The following is a 25,863-nucleotide window of genomic DNA, read 5'->3' on the forward strand; positions in this document are numbered from 1 at the left end:
AGGAATAGCAGAGGACCTAATACCGATCCCTGTGGTACACCACTGGTTACCACATTCCATTCTGAGGTTTCTCCTCTAATCAGTACTTTCTGTTGTCTACATGTTAACCAATTCCTAATCCATGTGCATGCATTTCCTTGACTCTCTACTGTGTTCAGCTTGAGAATTAATCTTTTATGCAGGACTTTGTCCAAAAAAAAAAAAAAAAAAAAACATTTTATATGCTTTGCACTTATCCATTGTCAATGTTACATCCTCAAAAAAGTCAAGCGGTTAGTTAGACGAAATCTCCCTTTCCTAAAACCATGTTGACTGTCTCCCAGGATACTGTTACCATATAGGTAATTTTCCATTTTGGATCTTATTAGAGTTTCCATACATTTACACATAATAGAAGTCAGGCTTATTGGTCTGTAGTTACCTGTTTCAGTTTTGTCTCCCTTTTTGTGGATCAGTATTACGTTTGCAATTCTCCAGTCTGTTGGTACAACCCCTGTGTTAAGAGACTGTTGCATGATGTTGGTTAGCGGTTTGTAAATAACTTCTTTCATTTCTTTGAGTACTATTGGGAGGATCTCAGCCGGCCCAGGGGATTTGTTTATTTTAAGAGCTTCTAGTCCTTTAACACTTCTGCCTCTGTTGTTTAAAACTGGGTAGGAATAGGTCGACATGTGGGGCATGTTGACTATATCCTCCTTTATAAAAACTTGTAAAAAGTAATCATTTAATTTGTTTGCTATTTTTTTCTCTTTGTCAATGATTTTGCCATTTGTATCTCTTAGACATTTTACCTCTTCTTTGAATGTTCTCTTGCTGAAAAACAGGAAAAACTTTTTGGAATTGGTTATACCCCCCTTAGCAATGCTCATTTCTATCTCCCTCGACCTTTCTAACTTTCTTTTTGATGTGTATTTGCAGTTCCAAGTACTCTTTCTGTGTACTTTGTTTTTGGTCCCTTTTAAACGCTCTGTAAAGTGCCTTTTTTTCTCTGAATATTTTTGTTTAATTGATGTATTAAACCATTGTTTTAGATTTAGATTTGTCTACTTTTGGAATGTAATTGTTTTGCACCTCAAATGTCCCCCAAATACACTGCTGAGGTGAAACTACCTAGGAAGTGCAATTGTAACAGGTTTTCTAGAGGGCAAGGTACCCTAAAGGAGAATTTTCCTTTACTGACAGCATTACCAGATGTATTGTTTTAAAATGAAAATACACATTTGCAAAACTATATGTTTCTTTGTGCAGGGTTAGTCATGCAAGCGGGAGCTCGCTTGTTTGAATCCTGTTTGTGCCGAGTTGCATTGCAGGGAGTGCAGCATTGTCCTTTAGCTCTCCCTGGAGTGTTAGGGAGGAAAATCGGCTGGGGATAGTTCACTTCAACATGCTTCAGCAACCAATAGTGGTCAGGCCCCCAACAAGGCCAGGTGGAGCTTGCTCAGGCAGTGTCTTTTCTACAGGTTTAGTAGCTTGGCAGCATTCAATTCTTAAATTCAGTGGATCAAAAGTCCATCAGCTTGACAGAACGAAGAAAGATTATCAGTCCTTCTGATAGGTAATTGGGCTTCAGTTGTGAGGCGATATTTGAACTGGACATTTGAAATGAGGTTTGAAAAAGTGGGGTAATATATAATAAAAATAAAAGAATACCACGACCGACAACTAGTATGTTAAGTGCATGTAAAACAGTGTGACATATTAAACCAGATCCAGCAACTCTATAATAAAAATTTGATGTTGCTTCAATAGGGGGCTTTTTTTTTTGAAGACCATGTTAGAAATTGTACGTCGTTTTACGTCATTGTAACTTTTTCTAACTGCATTGCTGTGGTTTTTGAAGAGGAAGTGAGTGTAGGACTCACAGCACAGTTGTTAAACTGAACTTGCTTAACTGTGAAATACCAATCAGTAAAATCAGCAGGTTATTTTATCTTTAGCAAGGGATTCAACCTTCTAGTTGTGACAAGGGAAATGGCATGTCTTCAGACCATTAAAAACCTTTTATTTTTTCACTTGATCTGCATAGGTAAGGCATTCTCCATATATTACTTGTATATAATTCATTTTGTGCATGCATCTATTAATATTTTAACATTGTAGTTTTTAGAATGAAAAGAGGTTCATATTTTGTAATCTAAACTAAAATGAATAAACCCACTTGTGGCCCTTACTCTACTTTTGTTTGAATCGTTTTCAATAGTAGTATCAATAAGGGCGTAAATTAATCACCCATGGTGGTAAACAACCACATTCAATTAAGGGTGCAGCAGCCACTTTATTGAATGTAGATACAGACATTATACTTTACGTGTTACCTCAGTTCATCTCTAGTAATGTTAGCTGCTAAGGAACTTAATATTAATGTAACATATTTCTTTCTTTTCTTCCTATATAGAATTATTGTTGTGCATATCATATTAAAATGAAATGTCATTTTTGACAATTGTTCAAAAAATAAATAAAATAATAATAATCTTTATTTTATATAGCGGCTTTCATAGTGGACCACCATCACAAAGGGCTTAACAAGATACAAGACTAAAAAACTATTCAGACAGTAATGCAGGGTTCAGTGTCCATAGTTCTACAAGTTAACACCACACAACTGAGTAGCTACGGGTTTAGCAGTACGATCGTGTGTACATTACCCTGGATGCCACCATATTTCCCTTATGCTTAGTTATCAGTTTGACTGCCAGGTTTGTCAAATGTTGGTATTTTTGTTAAGAACACACAACTTGAGGAATTTTGCTACACAATCACAAAATAAATAAATTAATTGCAATATCTCTGGAACAGATGAAAATATTTGTATTTGTTTTTTACTTTTTAATTCGCTACCAATTGTAAAATAACATTCAAGAAAAATGTATTCATATTTTGTTGAGAAAGTTTAATCTTGGATTCCACAAATATGCAAAAAAAAACATTTGCCACATTTCAAGTTGTCTAAAAACTCACGATTCCTTACCGCTATGGAAACCGTGACATATCAGATGAGAATGCACCCTAAGCATTGATTCACCCCTTATGTCTCAAGACAATTTCAAATACAACACATAGAAATTGAGTAATAATATGTTAATTCAATTAAATTCACCAAAACTTCTTGAAAACATTACAATTAGCTGCGGCGGGAAAGGGTGTGTTTTTCAGTACAAACAGAACCCAACATGTTTTCTGCTTCAGTGATAGTGATTTTGTTATATTCAAGCGGGTGTTCCTCAAGTTGCAATTTAAGGACTTGATTAGCTCTAATGAAAAATGTTGCTCTACCAAGATATTTCATAGATGTAAATTTCAGAACAACTAAGTGCCCTTTGAGTTTCTTTCACATTAGTAGATTGTCTAAGAATAGCTCTTCTTGGTGAGATTCATAAAAAAGTAACAGGTTTCTAGTTTGCCTCTAAATGTACAGTTATAGTCAAAAGTTTACATACCCCAAAGGAAATGTATAATTTCTTGAAATTTTTCAAAAGCAAAGAATTATAGGGAAAAAAAATTGGTAGGACATGTTTTGCTTTTTTTGTGGATGAATAAAGAAAATTACAATAGATGTCTACAATTATTTATTTCAGCAATTTTTTTGCAAAACTCAAAAAATGTTAATTCAAAAGTATTTATACCTTGACAAGTAAAATGAATTTAATATCTAGTTGAGGCATTTTTAGCAATAGTAACCTCTTTTAAATGATTAGGATATTTGTCAATGAGCTTTTGGCATAATTCTTTAGTGATTTCTGACCGTTATCCAACATAAAATTGTTCAAGTTCATTCAAATTCCGAGGACTTCTCTTGTGCACAGCCTTCTTCAACTCAAACCAAAGATTCTCAATCGGATTTAGATAGGGACTTTGACTAGGGCATTTCAGAACCTTGATTTTATTCTTTTTTAACCATTCTGAAGTAGATTTTGATGTGTGCTTTGGATTGTTGTTGTGTTGGAACACCATATCTTTTGATATGCTATGGAATTCATTTTACCATGTATTGGAACTACATTGCCTGTGCCTTGGTCTGTAACCATTGAGACCTTCACCATGCAATACTTGACCTGCGGTTGAAATGGGAACCCCAGTCCCGCTTACAGCAAATTCACTTTGAATGTCTTTGCCAGTCAATCTCGGATTGTTATTAACCTTCCTCACAGTTCTTCTACTTGTTCTTGGTGAAAAAAAAAAAAAGATTTCTTCCAGATTGAGGGAGTGTAACTTTTTTGTCCCTCATCCACAAATGCAAAACTTTTGCTACAAAAGATTTTTCCTAAAACTCTTTGTTTGACAGTTCTACAGTTTTAAGGAGGTTGCTACCTCATAAGTTATCTGTTAACAAAAATACACAAAAAAAGAAATAAATAAGAAACTTGGAAAATGTTTATGAGCCAAAAGACAGATTAACAAACAAACAAATACAATCAGATACAGACTTCATAAGAAGTTGTCACAGCAACGATATTTAGATCCGCCACCCAATGATGGGAACATGAAGAGGTTGTTCGGCCGACTAAGGCAAGATAAATATATACTGTTGCACTTGTTTTATTTATTTACATTTGACTCTTCATGGCTAGAAAATTTACGATCAATTAGCAATGAAATAACTGAATCTTAATACTATAGGGAATAACTGGGCACTGTTCACAAAACCAATACATAGTTGTTATCGCTTCTGGAGATGGTCTATAGTTTTGCATTTAATTAGAGTTTTTTAAATTGTGATTAAACTTGCTGGACACCTTCTTTAAAACAAGTTATTTTATGTGTCAAGTTATTGTTAACACAAATATTTGATAACACTTGCTAATAACATTGTTTAGCACAAGCGTGTCATAATCTGTAGATATACAAAGGATGTCTTCATGTCTGTTTGTCACATGTACGGTGGGTTTGCAACAGTATTCACCCCCCTGCAAAGTTTTCACATTTTGTTGGCACCTGAGCGTACTCCACAACGCTTTCAAATTAGACTTTACATGTAGAATCTACACAAACTACTCCACATTGATGAAGTAAAAAATGCATATAGAATATAAATAAGTACAATTTATAGAGAAAAACAGATTAACCTCAGTTGCATAAGTATTCAACCCCTTTGCTACTGCAGCTCAAAATCAGCTCAGGTGCAAATAATTTGTTTGAAAGGTCACAAAATTAGTGAAATAGTTTCAGCTGTGTGTACTCAAAGTGGTTTAACTCGTAGATAATTTCCCTCAGGTATATAAAGGCTTTCAAGCTGCCACTCACATAGTGATCCAACAAAGCAACCATGAAGACCAAGGAGCCTTCGAAACAAGTCAGGGATAAAGTGGTAGAGAGGCATAGAACAGGAGAAGGGTACAAGAAAATTTCAAAGGCGCTGATTATCCCTCTCAGCACAGTGAAGTCCATCATTAAGAAGTTAAGATGCATCATACCACCCAGACACTACCCAGATCAGGTCGCCCTCACAAACTGAGCAGCCGGGCAAGCAGGGAGCTGGTTTGGGATGTCACTGTGAAGCCGACAATGACCTTGAGAGATCTGCAAAGTTCTGTGTCTGAGATGGGAGTCAGTATTCACACATCAACAATAAGCCGGTCCATATACAAAGCTGGCCTGTATGGACGGGTGGCAAGAAAGAAGCCATTACTCAAAAAGCATCATCTTAAAGCATGTATAGAGTTTGCTAAAAAAAGCATGTAGATGATACTGCAGACATGTGGAAAAAGGTTTTGTGGTCAGACGAGACAAAAATTGAATTTTTTGGTCTAAATTCCAAGCATTACGTTTGGCGCAAGCCCAACACTGCACATCACTCAATCAACACCATCCCAACTGTCAAGCATGGTGGTGGCAGCATCGTGTTATGGGGATACTTCTCTTCAGCAGGGACTGGGAAGCTTGTCAGGATAGAGGGGAGAATTGATTATGTAAAGTACAGGCGAATCCTTGAAGAAAACCTGTTTCAGTCAGCCAAGACACTGAAACTGGGGAGAAAATTTACATTTCAGCAGGACAATGACCCGAAGCACAAAGCAAAGCCACACTGGAGTGGTTGAACAAGAAGAGAATGAATGTTCTTGAGTGGCCCAGTCAAAGTACTGACTTGAATACAATCGAAAATTTATGGCAACCAGTAAATTTCATTTTGTACATTTTCTTTGTAAGTTTGGCTGATATTTAACCTCCTCCTCATATAACAGTGTTCAGTTTAACCACTACAGCTTTGAATAAAAAAAGCTCTTTTGAAAAACTGTGCACACATTATTTGTAATTCAACACAATGTGACATTATCGGTAGGGGGTGAAATACTTCTGCAAACCACTGCACATTTGTTCACATATATCCTGATAGCTTCTTATCTAATTATGATGAAACTTGATATGGGCATTCTTTGTCTCTCTGTGTCATTTTAAAATGACAGCTGGGTTTGGATGTCACTGACAAGCTTGTTTAAAATATGTGGGTTAGATTCGCAAAGCTCTTTGCTCCAAATTATCATTAGCACTATTTTATTCTATCACATTAGGCTTTGTGACCTGTGCCCACTGTCTCTGTGTCTGATTTGTTTTTTAGAGGGATGTGATATAAATGTAACACAGTCCCCCTCCGAGATCTCCATTGATAGAGGAAGCTCAGCATTACTGACATGCCAGTGGAATAGCAGCTGTGAGGTGCAGCGGATCAGAATATCCTGGTTCAAGGACAGGAAAAAGATCAATTCTACAATACAAACTACCAAAAATATTTCTTCACTCCACCGAGGAAAGACATACTTTAAAATTCACAACACAGGTGTAAATGAAACAGGTGTTTATTGGTGCAATGTGATTGTGGAGATCCCGTTGCCTATGCAAAATGGAACAGGACCTGGAACCACACTGAAATTCAACGGTATGTAACTAATAAGATCGTTATCTCTGCTTCCAGCAATGACAGGTCTATACTGATCTGTCCTGGTCCGAGCTGGTAAGAGGTCACCATTGAAGCCCATATGAGCATATCACATAACTAAGCAGTTCTAAAGCTGTGTCTGAGGGTTAGCTCATTGTAGCTTCAACCTGTTCTGCTTGTTCTGTGCTGCTGTAGTTCCAAAATTCATCACTCTACATGTAAAGAGCTCAAGGAACTTGATCTGCATTACCTGCTTGTGAATTTGATTCTAAATTTGGGTAATAACATGGGATAATTACTGCATCTTTTCCATCATAGTACTTTTTTTTTTTCCCCTACAGCCAACAAAACCAACGAGGATTGGAAATCTGCCTGGACAGTGCCTATAGCAGCAGCTTTAGCCGGGGCTGCAATACTGGTTATTCTATTTACTGGCTATAGGTGCTTGAGAAGAACTTGTTGGCATGGAGGCAGTGACATCCCAGTGTATGTCAATAACAAAGGTGGCTGGATTTGCTTTTTTAAAAAAAACATGAATCAGTATCCATTCCTTCAGGGGCTCCTTTTACGGCACTGGAAAATATTTCTCATGGAAGGACAGGATCAGGCAGTATCAGTCAAATGGGATTTGGTATTGTACCTTAGTTTTTTAGTTGGCTGATTACTAAACTTTGAGCTATCATACTAAAAGAAGTATACTGCTTTTTGTATTTTAAGAAATAAATAAAGTAATAAACAGACAACTAATTTTATAAATTAAGTTAAACAAAACCAAAAAAAACCACAATATTTTAGAAGCTCATACAAATCCTTTTTTTCCCCCCACAGTTCCCCCAAAAAGGTAAGAAACTATGGAAATCCTTGTCTAATAAAAGCGTTTTAAAATTTTCAGGGGTTTCCAAAATGATGGAAAGAAAATATATATAATTAATATATATATATATATATATATATATATATATATCTATATATATATATATTATATATATATATAATATATATATTATATATAGATATATACCCCCCCATATATATCCTATTTCACTGTATATTTATATGAGTATATATATATGATACTGCAAACCTCATTTCACTGTATTTTTTATTAAATGTGGTAATTTTAATATGTTTGGCAGGAAATCATTCCTGGAGAAACAAGAGCAGAATTAATATCGAGTTAAATTTGGGTCATTGTAGATCTATGTTGTAAATGTTAATATTAGTTTACCCACAACTTCAATTAATGTATATAATAAAAACCTATAAGAACATCGTGTAGACAAGCATTAGCTCAAAGCTGAAGCATCTGTCTACTTTCTTCTCCGTTTTTGCTTTGATGTTTATGAGTTAATGTTCTACACAGTTTGAAAGACCACAGTACAAAAACTGCTGAAGAAATCAAAACTGCTTCCGACTTCAGTAGGTATGGTTCTTGATTTTTAAGCATTATGTCTGATTGCTGTTTACAAATATCTATCGATTTATTATACTACAAAGTATTTATTTTAAAAAAAAGATGAACACATTTTCTATTGTATGCAGTATATATTTTAATTTAAGTAACTTTTTTTAGGTGCATGACTTAATTATTCAAATTTTTCACAGAAAGCAGAAAAAAAACACTTTAATATAGAATAATATTTTCAAAAGTGCATTGGTGCTGGTTTTACTTGCTTTCTGTTCTGTAGTTGAAAGAGTGGTGACAGTTGTTGAGTCAACCATTCTGATTAATATAACCTTGCTCAAAACTCTGTTCTTTAATTGTTTCCAGCAATAAGGATTTTCAGGTGAACCCTACTGAGCTTGTTGAAACACGGAACAAAATGAAAAAACAAAAAGGTAACTTGTTGCTTGTCACTGCTTTCAAACAGCAAGAATCGAATTCAGAGGTTACAGGACAGAAGCAGACACCCCCAGAATCTGAGACAGTGTGTTTTTCACTTGATTGTCCAGAACCAACCAGCTGCTTCCCTTATGGACTGACATGTTATGCAGCCAATAACATGACTTTTCACTACTGTTGTTTTGATTGTTAAACAATGTTTTTAAATGTTCCAGAGTTCCATCTCTTAAAAGTAATGCCACAGAATCAAGTACTTATATTAATTAAACCTTGAATAGGCCCGTGTTATAAATAGTTATTTCTTAGCTGGGTGGTGCTAAAGAACAGACAACATTAGTTGCAGAAAGGAACTGTACGTTAATCATTTAGTCAGGGATCAGTACGTAAGTTTGTCAGGAAACAGTACATTGTGTAAAAGTCAAATCGTGAGGGAGCACTTGAAGTGTGCTATTAAAGGATAGTTTTGCATGTTCAATCAGTATACTGTGATTTAGGGCTGTCGTTTCTTTGTTCACAGCTCATTTTTTCCATGGAAATGCACAATTAAAGAGGAAGACAGAGGGACAATTTAAGAAAAAGAGAAGGTGTGTTTCCAATTAAGCAATTGCCATATGTGTGTGCATAGAAGATGCGGTCCGCTTGTCTTTGATTAATTATTTTTGTTTGTTATTTGTTTGTTTGTATAGGTAAGTGTGGCAGAGCAAAGCTCTGCCCTTTTTAATTGGCAGGGATGGGGTTAATTTCCCCTTCCTGCCTGGGTTTATTATGTTCAGGTGGCTGGGGTTGATTAGTTGATTAGGTTAATTAATGATCAATCAGCACCCAGCCACCTGACATAAAAGGAGGCCTCTGCTTCTCATTTGGGGGGGAGGGAGCTGAGGAAGCAGGTTGGTGTTTGTGGTTTTTTGTATTTGTGAATCCAGTGAAGGCATTGCCCAGCCTGGAAACCTTAATTTTGCAAGTTTTGTTTTTGTATTGCTTTATTTGTGTTTAAATCCCTTTATTTTGCCCTTGTGCACATTTATTTTGTGTTTATTTATACTAAAAGTATATTTGTTTGAACTGCAGTCTGTCTCTGGGCCTGTATCCACTCACCGACCTGCCACAATAAGATTGTGATGCCTTTCTATGGAAGCACTGTTTCAATTATTTTCTCATTGTTGTTTCAGCTTGCATATATACATCAACAGCAGGGAACTAAAAAAACATTGCAAACAAACCACTGATGCCTCAGGTAAGGAAAATTAGACAATATGTAGACCTTTAAATACAGAATACTGCCCATAGACACCAATACACCATGTGGGCACCAACAAGAGAGAAACCATGCTGCAGTGCAATTAAAATTGTACTCTATATTATCTGTGAGTATCACAAGACCTGTCTCTCACCACAACAGTAAAAGACCACTTCTGGATATTAAATATATGTGTTGTTTTGCAAAGGGGAAATTTCAGGTATTTTCATGGGGTCCTCAGTCCCCAAACTGAGAACCACTAGCTTACAGTATAACAGCAATTTTGGTGCTCCCAGTGGACAACTGTTGCTTAATTGTTTTAATTAATTAATAATTTTCTGGATTGAATTTTACCTCAGGCCACATGTGAAACCACACAGAGTGGCACAATGTTAGGTGTCAGGTTGAGAGAGGCCCAGCACTGAGGTGTGATCACAGAGCTGTAGGCAGGGCATGGTTTGTTTGTGTTGGTATTGCTTTATTTTGTTTGTCAGAATTAAGTAATTAATACATTACATGTTAATAAACAATAGAAAAGCCGTGCATGTGTGTATCTATCATAAGACTGCCGTTTAAGCTCACGTTTCATATGTATGTTGAGTATGTTTTTTGACTTTTTGTATTATCATGAGTTTATTTGGCAGACACCTTTATCCAAGGGGACTTACAGGCAATATAAGTTTACAGTGCAAAAATAAATAGATAAATAAACAGTGTAGTTTACAGTAAGTGCAAATTGCTGAAGTTTAGTTACATGTTAATACATACTGAATAGATATGTCATTCATGTGCATATCTATCATTAGAGTGCAATTTGAGCTCCTATTTCATATGTATGTTAAGTATGTTTTTTGAGACTTGGTAGTTTTCTGCTCCAGTAAAAAAAAGACAGGCAAAGACTTGTATATAAAGCTATTAACTCCCTATTCACATGATCACCACCATTTGAAAATATGACTGTGAATGGCAATCAAGTGGTTTAAATGCATATTATTTAGGTAGTGTGGACAGCTTATAGAATAATTTTGGTAACGCTACACACCAGTCTTTGTGCCCCTTTTATTTACTGGAGCAGGAAACTACCAAGTATCCAAAAACATTCTTAACAACATATATAAGAAATATGAGCTTAAATATCATTATAATGGGAGACACACATTCATGACATTATCATGTACAGTAACTAAACTTCAGCAAATGGTTAATTACATACAAATTTAAACACTTATTTATGACACTCAAAATAAAGCATTCCCTGTGTGTTTTTGAAAGTGGAAAGCAATTAAGAATAACCAGTAAGTTAAAAAAAATTGCCTGCTGTTGACAGTAGACAAAAGTTTTTGCTAATGTCTTCATTGGTTGTAGTTTTACCCCACATAAGGTTACATGGTAATTTGGATAAACACCCATCACAATAGTCCATAGGAAACACAATGACTTCTGGGAGAGCTGTAGAATCTCCTTTGTGACCCCATTGTCCTTTTAGAATTCAGTTATTCTGCTCTACCCAATGCAGAAGAGATCTTCAATTTAATGTCAGTTGCTATGGTGCTGGCTGCATTGTCACTTCACCCCAGCACTTTAAAAAGGGAAATATCAAAAGTACTGATATGAATGCTAGAACTACAGGGGGCAAATAGTGTACCTGGAGACAGCAGTGTCCCTCACTAGTACAGTACACCATCCCTGACTTCCACTCGGAACACTGAACTCCTCATACACTCAATGCACCCTGTGGTTTTATCATTTACAATGTTGCTATTTCAGTAGCATTTGATCCTAATTACTGCATATGTTCTGTATTATGCAACTGCAGCAGTATTATCTATCACTTAAGTATTTAAGTGGCTATGTACAGTAGCTTATTCTTCTACAGTTAATAGTATATCATTATTTGAAATGTGTCTTTACTGTGTGATTTTTCAATGCACGCACTATTTTTCCTTTCCAGATAATAATAAGTATAAAGCCCAACGCTCTCACAAGGCATTACAGAAACAGAACAGAATGAAGGGGATGCCAGAAGATGTGTTTCAGACCGTAGTTTGTTGAGTAAACTTTTAAAATACATACTCCATGTGGCAGTGTCGTTTGTATTCAGTCACAGAGTTGTAAGATAACAATCTGACCATTTACAACATCCAAATGAGCATCGTTGCTCTCATAGTAAAGTATTGAAACTCACAGTGCAGATCAAGATTTTTATGTACTATAAAAGAAAAGAAAGTACCATCCTGTCCAGCAATGGCAACGTTCTATGCTAACATCGCCCGATTTAAGACATGTTGGAAGATAGGAGTGTGTGGGTCAAGAATCGAGTTAGCAAGGTGGAGTGACACATTAAAGAGGCTGGATAGTTAATGCATATAAGAAATTATTTTCATGCCTCCAGCTCCCTCTATCGGTAGCAGGAAACAATTTTACATACATTGTAAATAATGTCCTTGTGCCAACTGTAAAAATAGAGGCAGTTAAACTGTAGTATATCAGCACTGCAAGGCAGCATAGCCAGTGTTTGAAACATCTTAAATACACCGTGGCTAAAATGTCAATATCATTCAATTTTTGGGATTAATATTGTTGATAACATGCACTGTCAGACTATGTACAAGAATTACAATTTTATTAATGACTTTTATGTATCTGTAAAATTGCTTTACAGTTTTGCTTTATTTGTTTTACAGTACACGTGTAAACAGTAAAACAAATGAATGCAATTGTTCATGCACACTTTTGAATGTTGTATGTGTTTGTTAAATAATTTTGCATTAGTCAGCTTTCTTTACCACTGTGTTGTTTTTTGTTTATTGGTGATACTGTGTCAGACAGGGAGACTGGATAGTATTGAGTCCACTCTGCCGGTTTCCATGAACACTATCCCTAAATTAACAGTCATCTTCCAGTTCTGTACCCTTAAATACAAGGGTACACAAAATAAAAATATGATATTCTTATCTTAAATTCTTGCACAACTTAAAAAGCGACTCTCCTCTTCTAAGAACCTGACATTTTTGGAAACACTTTGTGTTGAGCAGAAACCAAGCCTGCTCAAAACAAGCCTGGACCAGTGAACTATAGATCCTGACCTGTAATCCTTGACACCAGCATATTAATGGAAACACAGGTCACACTCTGTACACACTATCCCTTTAAACCAGTGTGGTGTTGTTATCAGATGGTACGCAGCGCACAGCGCTTGCTCATGCATGCCTAAAGAACTTCCACTAAGAAAGGGAAGCGCCCGTTCAAATCAGGTACCTTATTCTATTTTTAAACATGTTTTTAAATTGAATTTAACATATTTTCCAGTCTTTTACATCATTGTTAATGTAATTTATCATATTAGAAAACAGTATGCAAATATATATATATATATATATATATATATATGCAATACAGAGAAAGAGACTTGAGTATTAAAATTATAACTTGCTTATGTGCATTATTTATCTAATTCGTTCCATCATATGTGCAATAAATATCGTACCAAAACTGGAATTGGTTATCCTATACCTCTGAGACGCATACCCACTTTGGAATAAAAATATGAGGGATATATATATCAGGCCCAGTTGGTCACAAGGAAAACATTTCTGGGACTGTTGGGCTATTTTGCTCCCCTGGGATGAAATGATGTTATATGACACATAAGTTACATTGGGCTTTTGTGGTAAATACACAAACAAGAGATCAGTCTGATTATTTTCAGCTATAAACCTCTACAAATGTAGAAATCTTACTTAAAAAATGCTAGTCTAGTTATTTATTTGGAATTTCTCAACAATATGTCAAATTACTGTAGTTGTCTAGAACTAGGAGCAAAAGTCTGCGACAAGTTCAAACTTAAGTCAGCCCGCCAGAAAACTACACAGTCTGTCAACAAATGTCATAGATAAAGGGTTGAGAACTAAAAGGTAAATGTTTCACATCTGCAACAAGTTAAAATGGCATAAGCCAAATGGTACAGCTTGAAACAATTCCTGTCTCCTGTGAAACAAAGTCTTACATCACACTTTTCGAAAAGAGTGTCCGTTGCATTGATGGTGCAGACTTTACAGCGTTCACACTTCACAGTGGACAAACTGGTCTGAACGAACATCATTTGATGGTCCAACACAACTCTCTTGGGTGGTACTGGTGTAGGCGAGGCAGAGGCATAATTTGACGGGCGACTGTTTGTTTGTGCTGCATTCACAAGAATAAGGCCGGTAGCAATTTCTGCCTGGAACTTTTGTTGTTTCATTGGTTTACGGAAATCAAGTGCTTGGCAGTTGTGATGGTAGACCATCCATGCGTTGATTACCGCTAGCATGATGGTTTAGCAGAACAGATAGTAGTACCACCTATGGGAATTCATGTGGTACTTGTACCTTGCAACACATGCACTGACGAGGTCGATCCCTCCCGTGAATTTATTGTATTCCTTGACAATGAATGGCCTGTCTACTTTGCGCCAGTGCTGGGCATGATCTTGGGGATCAATTCCACAGTTGGATGATATCAGAGTAACAGGTTTGTTGTCGTACCACTTGACAATCACAATGTTTTTGTCTTTCTCAACGCTAGTCCCCTGATCCTCTGCTTCTGGGCAAGGACTTTTTCAATTTGCAGAGCACCACCTGCTAAACAGTTGCTACGGAGTATTCCTACAAAGTAGATTTGTCGTTCAAGGAGTTTGACCATCAGTAGTACTGAGGCAAACAAATTGTCAGCAAATACCTTGTAGTTTTGATTCGACGGGAGAGTTTTGCACAGCTTGACTACAACATCACTTCCCATACCTAATGGGGTTTGCTTCCCAGTGCCACCTTAATAGAAATCATATCACAGAGTATTCCTGAGGAGGTTGAGAGGGCCCAAATTTCAGACCCCATGGGTGGGGCTTGTTCTTGACATACTGTCTTTCATCGGGCTACACTTCTTTTTGAAGGGCACCATTTGTTCGTCTCAAGACAATGCTTTCGAAACAGATCGAGCCATGGGCAGATCTTCCAACACTTGTCCTTTTTCGTCAGATACACCATTACTGTCCACGAAATGTATAACCATCAGCAATGTCTGAAATCGATTACGTGACATGTGAGCAGCTACTGGAGGAAATCTTATGTCATTTTCCTAGTACGAACGATTTCCTAACATTTGGCAAAGGCCCATGCGTAGGAAGAGTTCAATTAATTGTTCCAGTGCTTTAACAGTGGTGTTAACACTGCGGCCATGTTTTTATACACGGTACACATTTGTATTCTCCATTAGTAGCTCCAGCATTTCAGATGTTATGAACCTCTGAAATATGCCAGTGGACAGGCAGTTTCAAGACTGGACGCTGAACACTCTAGCCTAGAAATGTGGAATCAGGGGCTCAAAAGCTTTATTTTTCCAAGTAAATTCCGTTTTTCTCCTTTGCTGTCTACGGGTCAAGCTTGGCATGGGCACATTACCCGAATCACTAGACTCACTCCCCTCAGACCCCCTCGTCATCACCATTTGAATCGTCACTCTTCATGTCTTCATTCCCTGGAGTAAAATCGGGATCATTATCATCAGCGTCTTCATCATCAGCATCTTCATCCTCTCATCCTCCACGGTCATTTCCAGTAATGAAAGCAAGCACATCCTGAACAGTGAAATGGGCCCGGTGAAAAAAACTGAAATTATTATCAGTCTGATAATAACAATTTACATTGACAGAAAAATGTCAGCCATTGCTAAAAATTCACTAATTTAGAGTAGTTAAAAAAATTACCAGGAATAAGAACTTCAAGTGAAGACAAGGTAAAATTTCAATAGCAATATTATTATTATTATTTTGGTTCTTTACACTGAGTTAGTTTTACATTGATATTTTGCGTTACTATTATTTTTGATTTCTAAGATTAAAATGTAATACTTGCAACAGATTGCCTATCAGTATAAAATCCCAATACACAAGAAATATTGGGAAAAAAGCATTCATAGGTGTTATTTAAAAACAAAGCACTTAAACCAACACGCTAAAATGTGTAATTGATAGCACCCCTTTGAACGGAAAACATGAATTTAAATGGATTATTGAAACGAACATTGGCATATCCAATGTGTTATCTTAGTACCAGTTAGGACCGATTTGACGTCTATCACACAGAAATATATGATACTTCTTCAAATTTTCTGAATTGGTTCGGAATACAAATTTGCTGTGTTAATTCAGAGCCCCATAGAAATGTGTCTCCCCTGCTTATTGTACTATGCAATCAGGTGGGCCGGCGATTCGTCTTCGGCACTTTCACCAAGGTTTGTTTTGGCCGAATCACGAAGTGCACACTTTTATTTCTAAGGTTAAGATTAGGTATGGGTGAAGGTTAGTCTATATCTGCCCGATTACCCGACATTTTTTTGTACAGAGGATTTTGTACAAATTACTGGCAGGAGAAACTGATTTCCATGGGGGGAACAGAATTCTTCGTAACACCTGGGGGCAAATCAGGTAAACGAAAAACGTAATAATTTTAAATCGTAAATATACTAAAGCTCATACAACACGGTACTTTAAAAAAGTCTTCATTCTGCTTTCTTAGATACGCTTTCTATGGCGTACGGGCGCAAACCTAACACAACACGACAAACGGAAATCTTTATTCCAATTGGTCTGGGACTTGCAGTCTTTTTGTCGTGACTTTCACTTTCTACGATGGTGAACATCGAAATACAAAAATACAACCTCCATCATTCAAAGAAGGCAGGATCAATACAGCCATTGACCAACCACACAGTGGAAACTCTGGCCATCACCAATATCAGCTAGACACGGGAGAGTGCATTTTCTAAAATTCAATCATTTATGTTTTTGATCCCAAATAAAGAACAATTAAATACAATTTCAACTTTAACGCGGTACTCCATTTGCTGTGGCTTGTGTAATAATTATTTCCCAATAGATTCTACCTATTAAATAAAATAACAGCTCCCCCTCTGCTATTCAGTGCGATGGTACTGTCCAGGCCCCGCTGTCTCCTTGGCGCGTATTAAATGTATTTGTCTTGAGTCGGAGGGATTTTTTTTGCTTATTGTCGGTAAACGTTCAGTGTGAGTGGTTGTCTTTTCATCTGCTCTGTCTGTTGATCGCTCGCTAGATATGTCTTTCAGGCACAGTTCAAGCCGCCGCGAACAGGATGATGTCAGGTATTTATAACACAATGCATGTTTGGCGATTTAATTATATATATATATATATATATATATATATATATATATATATATATATATATATATATATATATATATATATATATGGTTAGAAACAAAAAGAGAAAAGCGACCAGATGTAATTCTAGGGTGGCAAGTTGTTGCGTGCGCTGCAGAGAATATGTGCCGATTATAAACGCAGTTGATCTAAAGAATTTATCAAGTTGTTTGTTTCGTTGTGTTCAAAAACAGGTCTTCAGTCTATTCGAGCACGACTTTCAGCATCAGCACTAGGCCCCCAAATAGTATCGCTGGCATCTGAATTGTGCATGTAGTTTTATGTTGAAAAAGTTTGTACAGATTTCTCAAATTAGGGCTGTGATATTTGTGAGAGTCGGTGTAGGTGGCCGACTTCTAAGGGGGAAGGGGAAACTATCGAATAAATTAAATACTCGGTTTAACTTTGTGTTTTTTTTAAATGCAAGGCAAAGGGTAAGACCAGGATCACTCTGTGTACAGTGGTGTTTACAATATAATTAACCCCATATTCCAACAAAATGGCCGCTGGCGCGAAATCAAACTGGTTATTAGGGATGTAATAATGTCCTTACCAAAGCACCCGAACCCCGGGCTCTAACAGTAATACCATTAAACACATAATCGGATGACCCGTTTTATTTATGTTCGGTATTGTTAAGAAACCCGAATGAAAACTAAATCGTGCTTGTCAATGAAATGATGCGGAAAATGAAGTGCTAGAATAAGGAATTGTTTGTACGGAAGCAGATGTTTAAATATATATCCTGTACACAACTGATACTACAACCCTTATGAATTTATTGGCTAAATGAACAGTGAATTGTATGACAGGAGAAGACCCCCGGCAAGATGGTCCCAGGGCAGGAAGCGTGGAGCAGACGGGAAGCTGAGACGAGACGGAGATACCGAGTCCACTGTGTTTGATGATGGAGAGATCGAGAAACACAGTCGCACATACTCGGACAATAGACCGTCTAGGTAAGAGGACTTCAGGTGGTGGAAGTCCTGAATGGCCCGGTGTTGTATTTGTGGATAAAACACAAACTGGAACTTCTAATATACGAATACCGGTAGTAGTAGTAAACACTTTAACATCCGCGCTGTGTGCTATTGTTTGCATTGTTGTGTTTTCTTCTTCTTTTTTTTTTTTTTTTTTTTTTAAGATCAAGATGAATCCGAGGCCTATACAATATAGGTCCGCTTTAAAGCAAGAGCACGGCGGTTTTCTATTTTTATTCAATTTTTTGTAAAATTGAGCAAATCAGTAAATTGTACTGTCTGGCCAGAATATCAAAACAGTTTCCAAAGCTCATTGGGAAAGTACAATGTAAGTCTGTATTTTAATTCGTCATGGACGTTCTCTGTTATATTCATGGTTAGCGTCGTTAATGGAATGCACCCTATCACAAATAGAATGTGTCAATTGAAAATTAAAGGAGCCTTTTGTCCAGCATATTTATTGCTACTTTTTTTTTTTTTTTTTTTTTTTTTAAGTTTTACAACTCCTGAGGGAGATGGGCCCACCCGCAGGTGTACAGACTGGGGCAGTGCTGTGGAACAAGAAGAGTTAAGAACAGACGTCAGGAGAGATATGCAAAGGTTAGTTCTGCTAGTAGCACATTATTTATCCAGGAGAGTCAGTTTCAACTAAATCCTTCTGGCAAAAAAAAAAAATAGAAGTTAACACACATGAAAACATAAGGGCTCAGTCAAGTCTATCAGCAGTGAAAGCTAAGCCTAACTGTGACTCCTTCACAAACAACACAGGATTAGAGGTTTAGAAGATCCCATGGCCATGGCAGCCAAGGTGCTTTTTTCCCTTCCTTTAACCCTTTGCAGTCCATTTATTCAGCGCTTGTCAGGTGCGTCGGTCCAATTTATTTTCACATGGGCTGTTTAATTTTTTTTTTTTACGCGTAATGCAGGTTTAAAAGGCATTAAATCATAAAAGGACTTTCAGTACTGTATCTAGCCTAGCCCCACCCCTTGTTCGCTGTATTTCACATACCTCTTTATAGATGTGCATACTGATAAATCCTCTCCTGATCACTCGTTTTATCACCAAACTCCTCAGTAATGTGATCCAAGTCATTATTTTATTACTATAACATCTCAAAAAGCTCTGTAAATGTCTGTGATATTCTTTGAGCGCTGGTTGCAGAAGCAGCTACCTCTTTTGTCTTATCTCTGTAATGCATGGGGCTATGAGATACGCCCTTTTTTCGGTTTCGTTCGGCCATTGAAAGGTTTTCCCGTCTTTTTGATTGTCAGACAGGGGCTGACTGGAAAGAGAAAATTGTAATGTTGGACCTGGTCCGACATAGGACCGCAAAGCGTTAAGGCACTTTGTAGATGTCGTAGGAATGACCCCTTTTTTCTACCTTTACTGTTTTGTGCATGTTTGTTTTTTGTATTTTTTATTCAGATCTCCTTCCCGCATTCTTGCTTTGTTGTAATTTGTAACTTGTGAAATGAATACTGTACCTTGGCAGGTAGCATTGCCATAACTACCTCGTTGTGTTTTTTTAATCAGATTTTTCTGCAATATGTTGATATTTTGCTTCCCTTCATGCATGCAGGTACAGAAGAAGAATCTTGGTTAATGACTTTAATGAAAGAGAAAGGACAATCTCCTCTGAAAGGTATAAAATAGTAAACATTCAAACATGAAAGTTGCTTAACATTCATTGAATACATATTGAAATACAGGAGCTCAGGTGATGCTACAGTCAAAGTAAATACTGTCGTCTCATCCACTCTGTTAGTGACTGGGGGATATTACTCGTCTGCTATGTCATCCTGGCGTGGGGGTGGGAGGATTTACTGTTTTACTGCACCATCAGGTGTCATTAATCGCTAGCATGAGAAAGGTGGGGTTTTTGAGAATCTCATGCTCTTCATTTGTGTTTTAGACAGTTTACTTTATTTCCTGATTTGTGGAATTTTGTGACTGATAAAATGTATAACAGAATACAACACTAACTGGGTATTTGAAGCTGGATGTGCTTAAGAAGCTAGCGTTTTTCGTTGGTGTGTTCTGTACTGTACGAAATATAGGCACCAGCATAGTGATAAACGGTTTTGGCCATGGACACCCATGTTTAGGGTGTCTGATTTCTTATTTTGCTGAAGCTGTCTGAAATATCTTGACATCCCGCATACCCTAGAAAAATAAATTCCAATAATGCATTTGTTAAATTGATTTGTTTTTTTTGCTTTGCTTTCATTAATATGCACCTTTTAAAAATATGATTCACTGTGAATTTGCTTTCTTTAAACTTATATATTTTTTTTATTTATTAGCTCAGATTCAAGGGATTCACCTGTACCTACAGAATTGGAAACGGATGAAGGGGTGCTTATGAGAAGACAGAAGCAGATCAACTATGGGAAAAATACTATTGCTTATGATCGCTACATCAAGGAAGTTCCAAAGTAAGTACATTGTAAACAAAACTCCATTTTACTATGCTTCTTTTTAAAACTCATTATTAAAACAAATTGTTTTAACATTTGTTAGATACTCAGCTTTAAGAACTTCCATTTTAAACAAGTAAAATGCTTTGGTTTTTCTTCTCCATAGGCACCTTCGTCAAGCAGGAGTTCACCCTAGGACACCCAATAAGTTTAAAAAATACAGCCGGAGGTCTTGGGACCAGCAGATACGACTCTGGAGGGTTACTCTACATGCTTGGGATCCACCGGCAGAGGAAGGCAGTGACTTGCAAGCAATGTAGGTTTTGGTTCTTAGTACACATGCCTGAATTGAGATTTAAAATATAGCGCTGCCGTTTGTGAAAGATCTAGTACTAAATCTTTGGGAGTTTATCGGTCACACAGCCATCCTCATTTTAAGAATAGCCACAGTATTCTGTGAGTGTTCATAGTATCCTCTATATTGTCATGCACCACCAATAATAGTTATTTTTAATTCTGTCAGTCAAGAGATTGATCTGGATGACATGGAGATCCAGTCTGGGGCCAGCAGTTCAACAGAATCAGGGACAAGTTCACAGTCTTTGAATGTGGGCAAAGCTCCTGCAACAACACCAGAGGTAAGTTAATTGGAGAAGAATAGATTTTGCAGCACGCTGTATTAATGTCCCTGGTGTTGCGTGGCGCTGTTTTTTACAGAATGATATAGAACAAATGGAGGTGTATTCTCACCCTTATTTTGTTGAATAACTTGGCACTGTTGCTTTAAAATCCCAGTGTTTTAAATAACAGCCAGGATGACTTTCTTTAACACTGCACAGCATTATGCTAATTTATCCAGTAACAGTATGCAGCTTGTTATGTTTTGGTAACTGCTCCTCATTTAAGAAAGTACCTAATATAATGGGATGGCGGCTGCCGAAACACTAATGACACTAAGCTATTTCTCCAGTGAAATTTGCACCACGTTTTATCGCATAGGTGAATTGAATGCAAAAAACAAAAACAGGCATGGATGTAGATATGCACTTGTCTGTTCACCCCTCTTATTGAAGGTCTTTTGATTTTTAGGATTCTTGTACTGGCACCCCTAACAAGATGAGGCGCATGGATGCTCAGATGGAAGCAGGGTTTGATTTGGAGTCATGCTTGATTGAAGCTCAGGACAACAGCTGGCTCTCTGCTTCTTAATGTGCTGATCCAGAAGATACCTTATTTTAAAAAATATGTATAATATCCATGGTAGCTTAAATTCATACAGACTTTTGGGGGTGGGAGGTAACATGAAAGCATGAGGGGGAAAAAGTCAATCTTCTCTGTCATCTAAACAGATGGGACATCAAATCCTTATCTCTTCTAGCCCCTTTAACAAAACAAAGGTATGTCTTTTCAGAATGTAGTTCCTGCATTTGGATTCAATTCTGGAAATCTTTAAACTCACATTTAATCTTGAATGCAGCAAGTGTTCCATAAAGCCATTGGGAGGGGAGGGGCTTTTTTGCATATTTTCCTCAATTTATTTGGTTTGGTAATTGCTTTGATGCTGTTTATCTATGTATAGTGTATACTTTTTTTGTTTTAAGGAGGGCTGCTCATTATGGGTTGCTGATATTGCATGTTTAGAGGTGCGAACATTTTTAAACCTAGTTTGTGGAGCTCCTTCGTTTTTGTTTCGACCACTTTTTTTTTTTATCCAGTGCCCTTTTTATTTTCATTTTCAAATGACGGTTGGTTGCCGTCTAAGTGACCAAACCTGTCAGAACTATGACCTGTTTCTGCAGTATGATTTCTTCCCAGATGTTTCTCCCTTCTATTATACAAGCAGGATTCTTGTTGAGAAATGAAGAGATTGCAAACCCAAAATGTGTGCTAATATGTTCTATTCCAGTTTATTAAAGCATTGCAAAGTGTGTTTTGCTGGGTGGTGGAAGGGTGAATGAAAGCAGGTAATCATTGTCTGTTTATACTGCTGGCAGGACCTTCTTGCTTTTGGCTTAATAATAATAATAATAATAATAATAATTTTTTTTTTGAATGATACCTGAATACTTGGAAGTTTTTGTAAAACTGGTGTGCGGGTGTATATAATTTTTGTTCAAGCACAGCTCCCAATTTTATTGTAAATATTTGGAATGAGTGTTGAGTGTGCTAATATTTTGAATACTGTGTTTTTCATATTGTTTATTCTGACTTTTTTAAAATTGCTGTAACAGTATAATAAATAAGTACATGTCATGTATCTGCTGTATTCAGATTCATTCTACATTAAATGTATACCTGCTTTACTATCCCCAAAGGGAATATGGTGTAAATGCATGTTCATACAATGCCAGGGCTCGAAATGAGTGCCGACCATGCAGCAGTAGCCGTGCGTGCCCTTCTCAGTTGCTGCGATGGCCCTCCAAAATGTTCTGTTCACGTCCATTATTGCCACAGTGCCCTTTCAGCTGTTGCAACTACAGATGCCTGTATTAGGAAGTGTTTGTGCCATGATTACGGAATATGCATGGTTGAGTCGCGTCAGCGGGGGAAAGAAACAAACAATGAACACTACCCTTTCATGCACTTCGATGTGTACTGCGGTAATAATGCCACCTCAGCAAACAGTCCAGAAAAAAAAGTATAAAGCCTTGCAAAATCTGCAAAGAATGTGGACTTGATCATTTTTTCAGGTCAGCAGTTTAGATATGTTTGATACAACTGTCTTCAGTTAAATGTTTTTTTTTTTTTAAATAATTTGCTGTAACCAACTTGAATATTGCCATTATTATTTTTTCAATGCCCATATCTTTACCACATAGAAACCAGAAAGGTAGGAAATACTGTTTATATTGTATTACAGTAGTTATTGTTTGTTTATCTTATGATGAAGATGCATTTTTGTTTCTTCAGTTTAGGCATAAATGCAACACCGTGACCATACATTTTGTAGGGTCATATGCATAAAAATGCAAACACTCCTTATCGTATGAGTAATAGACTTACCCCCCTCAACAAAACACCACATGACCAGCATGATAGTAAAAGTAGACATAAACCTTTGTATAAGTTAGAGATCATTTGTCAGCTGCACGAAAAGCAGAACTCGTGGGTTTCACAGGGTGCGTTCACGGAGATCATTCTGCGCAGATTCTGAATTTAGCCAAGGAGATCATTCTTAGAGGATCATTATCTAAATTGGTCACATTCTGCACAGAATCTGCTTAGAATGATCTCTGTACGCACCCATTAACTACTGCACAGAATAAATGTAATGTTTTACTCCAGTCAGTGGTAAGAAAGCACTTCCTTTTTTTGTTGCTTTGGTAGATGCTATTTTTAGCTGTCCTTACAAAGGTACCACCAAATGTTACTCTCAGGATACTGCACTCTGATTGGTTATCATATTATTGTTAATAAAACAATGAATAATCCTCTCCCAGTAATGGTACTCTAGCCATTACACATCTAAATTAGTTCATGTTTGTCAGTGAATAACTGTTTTCGTTACTCAAAAAAAGAAAAAAACCTTCCTCAGTTGTCCTGACAGGAACATTTTGTGGTACTTTTGTAGGCACTGCCTATTTTTATTTGCTGGACCCGACAGGCTGGCTTTATTTGATATACATGATATCTCAGAACCTTCAATCACTAGGAATTCTGTAGAAAATGATGAGTGTAGCGAACTCCAGTCCTTCACGTGCCATTGGCTCCCATATTTTACTCATCATACACATCAAATCATGTTGCCGCAGCAGTGACAAAACAATACACTTATCCAATATGACGTGCATTTGTGATCTTTGGATGTCTGTTCCGAACCGGGTATTTCGATTCCGATTCTGTTGTTATGCCAAATGCTGTCTTCGGAAGAAGAGAGTCTCAATTGTAGTCAGCGCGCATACAAATGAGTTTGCGCATGCCTAGTTTATGTTTTGCGCCATCTTTGAATCTTGTCTGCTAAAAACTGTCTCATTTCAGAGGTTTTGCATTGAAATGTGATGACGGAAAGGTCAATGCAAGAACCAGGTTCTCTGGAAGATGTGGACATTTATCAGAAGGGAAATACCCAAAAGATTATTGTAGAAACCTTCAAAGCTTAAAGAGGTATGCAGACAGGTTTACTTTGGATTACTTTCGATCTTCCAAAGTAAAGAATGTAAAACAAATTACATATCCAATCAATACGGTTATACAATATATTTCACATTGTTACTTTAGTTGTAATGTAATGGGACCCTATTATCCTGGAGACAGTATTTGGCATTAAACCCCTCCCAACTAATGTAAACTAACCCACGAGCTGTTTGCTTCGCTGCCCGCCTAAGCACACTTCAGTGAAACACATCTAGTTCTGATTGTGTAGTCCTATAATTTTTACCCCAGAATCGGCCTTCGACCCCTTTGATTGGACAACGTGCGTGCACATAATGTTCAAACCCACATACGATGAGATGTCAAAGTCGAAGATTAATACAGAAATTATGGTCCCAGCTAAAACTAGCGTTACAGGAAAAGGAAAAAAATCAGTGATTTTTGTCATTTGTCCTACTGCCTTTAAACCAGTGGTTTTCAACCTTTTCATCTCAAGTACCAGTGTTTCCAGCAGGGACCACCAGATGTACCAGTAACTGCAATCTAAAGCCCATTCGCATGGGAGTAGGATTCACCACATAAACAGGTGGTTTGGGAATTTTTACCGACATTGTGAAATTTAGACCTGTGCAAATCGTCCATTTCTTTTTATCCCAGATAATTTTCTCAGAAGTCCTCTGATTGTTTTGCAGGACATCAGGACATTCTGTAAAATACCAAACTCTTTAATTTACCGACTTTTGTTGATAAAACGAATGCACGTCTGGGAGGTTACTAGACGTCCTCTGCTTTTGATCAACTCTGAGGACACCTGGACAGAGACTTGATACATAAACGATGCAGCTTTTTGTGAAGCTCCGACAATGTTGTGGTGTGTTCAGCCCTGGTGAGGTGATGGAATCAAGCGAGGGGACAAGAATGAATTTGAGGGCTGGTAAAAACTTATATTTATTAAGAAGTCAGGAGGCGACAGGAAAGTGTTTAGGTGGTGGTGGGGGGGCCTCCTCCGATCCCTCTCTAGCCTACGGGCTCACTTCCCTTCGCCTACCTCTCATTAAACCACTCTGTTGCAGCTCTCACTGTTCTATGTGGTTGGGTACCGTCCCTATCCTTCCCTCGCGTCTTTCGACTCCACGGAAACCGTCTTGCCGTCTGTGGCTTCCTCAGGCAAGCTCGGAGTCTGCAATACCCATTAGAAAT

General features: G+C 37.2%; 2 protein-coding genes across 3 annotated transcripts; both read left to right on the forward strand.

Annotated features, from left to right (window-relative positions):
- Positions 1–1,034: 1,034 nt before the first annotated feature.
- On the forward strand, positions 1,035–13,215 carry LOC121325573. The gene is made up of 9 exons (XM_041268289.1): positions 1,035–2,026; positions 6,557–6,874; positions 7,216–7,377; positions 7,703–7,715; positions 8,238–8,297; positions 8,646–8,713; positions 9,235–9,301; positions 9,887–9,951; positions 11,906–13,215. Exons 1-9 carry the CDS (start codon positions 1,972–1,974, stop codon positions 12,004–12,006), a joined length of 909 nt encoding a protein of 302 aa, XP_041124223.1. The 5' UTR covers positions 1,035–1,971; the 3' UTR covers positions 12,007–13,215.
- A 3,048-nt stretch (positions 13,216–16,263) lies between these two features.
- On the forward strand, positions 16,264–22,879 carry LOC121325575 (stem-loop binding protein). 2 transcript variants are annotated; one of them, XM_041268304.1, is made up of 8 exons: positions 16,264–17,112; positions 17,971–18,132; positions 18,649–18,753; positions 19,734–19,796; positions 20,458–20,589; positions 20,738–20,887; positions 21,095–21,209; positions 21,661–22,879. In XM_041268304.1, exons 1-8 carry the CDS (start codon positions 17,066–17,068, stop codon positions 21,778–21,780), a joined length of 894 nt encoding a protein of 297 aa, XP_041124238.1. In that variant the 5' UTR covers positions 16,264–17,065; the 3' UTR covers positions 21,781–22,879. The 2 variants fall into 2 exon arrangements, with proteins under 2 accessions (XP_041124238.1, XP_041124248.1); XM_041268314.1 differs by having other exon boundaries at positions 16,776–17,112; positions 17,986–18,132.
- Positions 22,880–25,863: the final 2,984 nt, after the last annotated feature.

This window comes from Polyodon spathula, chromosome 1 (assembly GCF_017654505.1).
Source record: "Polyodon spathula isolate WHYD16114869_AA chromosome 1, ASM1765450v1, whole genome shotgun sequence".
Classification (NCBI taxonomy): Eukaryota; Metazoa; Chordata; class Actinopteri; order Acipenseriformes; family Polyodontidae; genus Polyodon; species Polyodon spathula.